This window comes from Phalacrocorax aristotelis, chromosome 3 (genome assembly GCF_949628215.1).
Source record: "Phalacrocorax aristotelis chromosome 3, bGulAri2.1, whole genome shotgun sequence".
Lineage (NCBI taxonomy): Eukaryota > Metazoa > Chordata > Aves > Suliformes > Phalacrocoracidae > Phalacrocorax > Phalacrocorax aristotelis.
In genome coordinates, this window is record NC_134278.1 from 129,821,137 (window position 1) to 129,827,136 (window position 6,000).

At 43.5% G+C, this 6,000-nt stretch overlaps 1 protein-coding gene across 5 annotated transcripts in view; it reads left to right on the forward strand.

The window, feature by feature from the left end:
* RNASET2 (ribonuclease T2) overlaps positions 1–4,900 on the forward strand; it is a 30,546-nt gene extending 25,646 nt beyond the window's left edge. For all 5 annotated transcript variants that reach the window (XM_075089644.1, XM_075089647.1, XM_075089649.1 and 2 more), the window contains exon 10: positions 1,531–4,900. In XM_075089644.1, the coding sequence (XP_074945745.1) occupies positions 1,531–1,722 (192 nt within the window). In that variant the 3' untranslated portion in view covers positions 1,723–4,900. The remainder of the gene's footprint in view (positions 1–1,530) is intronic.
* Positions 4,901–6,000: the final 1,100 nt, after the last annotated feature.

Sequence of the window (6,000 nt, forward strand, 5' to 3'; positions counted from 1 at the left end):
CCCTGAAGGAACACAGTAGTATTCTGAACGATTATGTGGGTAGGCGGCATAGTTGTTTCTTTCCTTTTTCAGCTAGGTTACTCTGCTTTTATTAAAAAAGAAAACAAAAACCCAAACCCACAAGATAGCTTTCCCTCTTGTAAGTGGTTCCTTATTATCTCAGCTTGATAAAAGTGGATTACTACAAAACACTTGGCAGAGTTATTGCCCGTGCACAGATGACAATTTTATGAAAACTTGCCAAGATACAGTTGCTGTTGGGAGTTTAACAGCGTGTGTGTTGTCACCTCATTTGCTTTAGTAGTGCCCTGAGGTTTTTATACTCACATGTTTCTTCAAGTGAAGAAGAATTCTAGGTTACAATATTTTAAAAATGTATTTTTAAGTTACTTGAAGCAACAAAGGAATATGAGTTGAACGTGGGTTGCACGCTCACCCACCTCTTGATGCTGAAGAAATACAGAGCTAACACAAACACCAGTTTCTAGCTCTGTTCGCCGTAGTTCTGCCATTGCTTTTAGTGCAATTGCGATACTGCCCAAATTGAGTGAAAGTAATTTGCAGCTTGAGTCTCCTGTGCTTAACAGCTGAAGCTCATGGGTAATAGAACAGGAAAAGTACACCCCAGTTATTTAAAGATAGCCCTTTTCAGAGTTCCAGCCTTGTCAATGCCTGAAGCGCATTATGGAGGTACTTTGTTCAGAATGTATTACGTGCGTGCTGTGTTCTTAAGTCTCTTTAAACCAAACAAACAAACCCCCCAAAACCCAATAAACCCCCAACAACAAAACCCCCAAACCCAAAACAAGGAAAAAAAAAAAAAGAAAAAGCCAAAACCAAAGCAACAACAACAAAATATCCCACCACAGTGGTTACTTCTGACTTGTACATATATTTTTGTCTGGCTTAGTGGTTTCAGAACCAATTTATTTTCTGCCTTGCCTGCCTTATTCCTGACCAATATTTTTCTTCCTAGTCTGTCCTGTAGTCCAAAAATTACATTTCTGCTACTGCTGACAGCTTGCTTCTGTATTCTTTTCACTAAAAGCTACTATAAAGCCAGGTTTCTCTTCTCCTTTTTGGAGAATTTTCTTTGCCTCAATTCCCCTCCTGCAACAAAAGAGTTGGTGAAAGGTGGCTCTCAGGTCACGCACGCCCTTCAGTACTCACAGAGTTCAGGCAGAGCTCATAATTAAGGTGAACAGCTTCTGTGTACTGTGCAGATTTTGTAAATGCTAAGGGAACCTGTGTCACGGCATTTCATAATGAGACTTACTAGTTAGGCCAATTCCCCAGATTGTTACTGAATTATGTTAGTGGAATGCATTTCCTTGTCTGCTTGCCCCTTAAAGACAAGTACGTACTATAAGCTGTTCCGAGTGGATGCCTCTGGAACCTGTCTCCTTCACATTTTTCAAGTGACAAATATACAAATAAGCGCTACTGTATTCTATAGTTAAGGCAAGGTATCTGAAGAATTGATTTATTTTCTTGTCCCCATCAAGCTGATCTCATCCCTCATTTTTCCAGGGTGAAAAAGCACAAACGATTGGTCAGATTGAGTTCTGCTTCACCAAAGAACTGCAGCTGAGAAACTGCACGGCGCTGAAGGATGAGTCCGGCGCGATGCGGGCTGACCTGAAGCTTTCAACTGAAGAGTTGTCTGTCTGCGATGATTCTCTTCCAACCTATTACCCTTCACAGGTCCAAGATCACAAATGAAGCCGTAAGAGTTTGAAAAACTTCAAACAGCAACAAAACCAAAACCCTTAAACGTTATACCTTGGAAAGCAGTCTCGTCTTAGCAATGTTACAGAGCCCTGTCCGTATCGCGGGCATGCTGTGAAGATTTCTGCTGGAAAATGCGCTTCTTTTGCCATTTAAGGAGGACGGTCCCCATTGTATTATCAGTTACGCAGGCTGAAGTATTGAATTGTGGCTCTGATGTTGATGGGATCAGAATCCGATTTACAGCTTTGCCTGGACTTCCTAGCTTGCTTATGGTTTGAATCAGTGTTCCAAAGAGAACTGTGACTCGGTTTCACTCGCAGTCAAGTCTGCCACTTCAGCCACGTTCGGGTTTTGCCAGTGAGTCAGGGAAATTCAGTCGTTCTTTGTTTCAAAAGGATGCTTGTCTCTCTGAGACGAGATGACAGTTTCTTAAGATGAAAATATTGTAAACAAAAAGAACTGAGACACCTGTCTGGAGGTCCTTTCCCAGACATAATACCCGCTGCCTTGTGTTCGTTTGCTCTCCAGAAGTGTTGAACAGAAGCCACATCCTCTGAGGCATTAAAACTTTCCTCACTCAGAAATCACGGTGGGCCAAAGACGACAACTTTTGCATAGCTTCTTAGTGCACAAAATAACACTCACCAGGTTTTGGCACTTCTGCCTAAAAGGCCCCAAGAAGGCTGTATTTGTAGCCTTACCTGTTCTTTGATTGATTTTGCTATAGTAGCTCCACACAGTCTTGAAAAGCAACCGATCTTAGAACTTGCTAGTATAGGAAAATGTTAGGCCCTAGAAATATGTTGTTATTAATTTTTCGTTGTATTTTAACATGTAGCATTACCACACGAGTGTGTCTGCACTCTTATTTAAAAATGAGATTGTCACATAAACACTTTGTTTCAAGAAACAGCTTTTTATAGGCGAAACAGTATGTACTACAGCATTTTCAGTGAAAAAGTACAAAAGTTAGCAACATTGCATCCCTGTCCCGTAAACAATTAATAACATGCCACATAGTTGGATGTTTCTAAAGGGGACCAAATTTGGATGACCTCCTCTACACCGTGCTGTGTTGATATAAGTGTCTCAAATTGTCTTTAAAGAAAGACAATTATGGCTCAAGCAGCCATCTGTTAGAAGAACGTTACTGTGAAAACATGAATGTGGTATTAGGTAGAAATTTGTTGTCTTTGAGGGTTTAGAAACCACTCGCATTTACTCCTATTTTTGACTGTCCCTGTTTCTCTACCACCTTTTATTTAAGGCTCTGTTACCTTGCCATTCCAGAATGCTGTCAGGTTTTTAGCCCTTTCTTTAGAAACTCAGATATTTATTTTAACAGCTAAGAAATGAGTATGATCTGCACTCAGTTGTATCTGCATTTCAGTAGAGCGAGGGCTTCTCTCAAAATTTGTCTTCCTTCCTGAGAGGAGAAATACATTAATGTATACTAATATTATTTTAATACACTAATGGTAATCAGATCTAGTGGTTTTACAGTAGCCATGGCATGTTCAGCTCATGTTGAACATGACCTGAGATGTGACCAGAATCACAATCCCAGAATCCCAGGTTGGAAGGGACCTCAGGGATCATCCCGTCCAACCTTGCTAGGACGAGCACAATCTAGAAGAATCACAATTCTTTATTTCCCCGATTTCTGCCATCATCTTCTAAGCAGGAAGAAGCAGGGAGACTGAACTGAGAAGACTACAGTGTAGCTGGGTTTTGTGGAATCTTTTGCAATCACTAATACTTGTGTCCTCCTAATTAGAAAAATTATCTTAGCCTGAAGAAAACACATACTTGTTGCAAAAAATGCATTTCTTTGCAAAGGAGCAGCCCACGGCTCGTGTACTTTTTTAAACTCTCTCTCCGACTCTTTCAAATAGTACTTAGATGATGCATAGGTTTTGGGCGGACGACACAGAGCGCAAACAACTTAGAATGAGCATTCATTTACAATTCACATCACAAGTTGTTTTTTTTTTAAAGAAGCAAGACTCGCATTTTCCTCAAAATTACGCTTTTTTATTGTAACGGTTTGGATTTTTTTTGTTGCTTGGTGAAGTCCCTCGTCCTCCTTTTCCTTTCGAAGCTCTCAGAGCGCAGTGCCACGTCCTTGCTTGTTAAGCTAATCGGCAGTGAGGGAAGTGGAAACAGAGGTTGGTAACTACCGTCAGGTCATCTCACGTACGTCTTGCTCGGTGCTTTTCGGTCCGCAGTTCGGTTATGAACACCGTCCTTAATTAGAACGATAGGTTCTCAAAATCTCGCGGTAAATATTGCCGCCTTGGATGAGCAGGTGCAGTATAAAAAAATCCCAGGAAGTCCACAGCAACGTCCTGTACTGCCAAATGAGCGACTGTTGGCATTGCCTGTTTTTCTGTAGTTGTTTTGATTCCTTGGTCCTCTTCACAGTTAGAAGAAAAGCTCAAACGTGGAAGGAACAGTAACGTTGGTTCTTGCACAGACATGTGCTTAATGGAAGCTCAAATCAATACCCTGGGTTTTTTTTTTTATTGCAGTATAAATTATATCTTCTTTTATAATGCCAAATAATGATTAGGGACGCAAAATATACAGTGTGAGTTCTTTGTGGTTCAACTGAAATGCATTAATTTAAGCACAGCCAACAACCACAAATATGTACTTTAGAAGGAAGCGGCCCAGACACTAACAGCCTTCGCAGCGTGAGGCTCAAAGGTAAAGCTGACTCTTGCCAGAGAGAGTTACGGGACACAGACAAGGGTCAGGAATCCGACCAGCTTCTCTGGCAGAGTAGTGTGGCTTCCATGTGTTTTTCACCCTTGTTTTCAAATGCAAGAAATGTGAGGGAGCTGATAAGTTTTAAAACTTTGAGGAGAAGCTGGCATAACCTGAAACGAGGAGGAGAGCGGAGGGGAGGGAGACAGCAAAGCCAGCAGCGTGCTAAACAGCTACCCGCAACGGAGTGGACAATGGCTGATGAACGTTAAGTCAAGGTTGGCTAAAAATAACCTCACGGACTCTGAAATCCTGTGTAAAGGCATGTACCTGCGGTGCTGCATTTGCTTTGACAAAACCACACCCACATTCTTTTTATTTTGCCAACATCGTTACACATTAAATATTTTAATTCGTGATGATGGATTTATTAGTAGCAGCAATAAAACGCTATATGTGACTACCGTTGCTTGGGTCTTGACAGTCCCCCCGGCCTGATGTCTAGGAAGATACCAGTGTCTTTTAAAAATTACTGGCTGATTTTCACGCAGAGAATTGCCAAGATGCTCGAAAGTTTTAAGGGGTGCTTTAAGGGCTATGTCTGGAGGTGGATGAACAGGAGGGCGGATGAACGAATGGTAGCACCGCTTCAGACCAAAGATCACATTCTCTCTCGCAGTGGCTCAGCCAGTTGCCAGCCTTAGCAATTGCTTTCCATCAGAATGTATGTTACTGCGAGCATTGATGACACAACTGAAATACAAGAGGTAAACAAAACTATATTGGGAGCCCTAAAAACCACTTCGGTTCTGAAAAGTGTTACTCCCTTAAGCAAAATCCGTCAGCTTTGAAGATTTAACGCAGCCTGGGGAAGATGGGGGCTGTATTCTTTTGTGCATCATTAAATAAATTAACTAAATCCCAGCGGGGAGGGGGGATGTTTGTGCAGCCTTGGTGCTTTAAAACACTGGGCGACTCCACACAGGGCCTTAGCTCGTTTGTACCCTTTGTCCGTGTGCTCTCTCAGGCAAAATGTATAAGCATCCCTTGGCACGTAGGTTAGAGCATGGGCTGGCTGTCCCCTCCCCAAGGACAGCCCCTCTTAGAAAGAGGGCATGGGCAGGTTCTTGTTCTTCTCTCTTGTTCTTCTCGCTCTTCCTGGCGCGCACTGAGCCTTTCTTGGCTGCGCAGGATCCCACCTTCCGCCAGGTTTATGGTGGGGGGGAAATACGTGATTGGAAAAAGCAGCTTCTACTCAGTTTCTCTAGGTGGCTACCCACGCACATGTACGCTGTGCCTAAGGCCACGTCTGTCTCTCCCTGCCAGCAGCCAGCTGATCTGCCACTGCCAACAGGAGCAGGAGCTGGGAGAAGCAGCGGGTCTCCTCCCCATCGCTCCTCTTAGTGGGGGCAGCGGCCAGCCGCTGTTGCCTAGCTGGCAGGCAAAGCTACCTCTGCAGGCTGCAGCGGAGGTGGCACGGGCCTCGTGTGTCCCCGCCGTGCACCCTCGGTGGCTGGCGAGCGCCGGGCCGTGCTGCTGGTCCCAGCCCTGCCCTTCGGA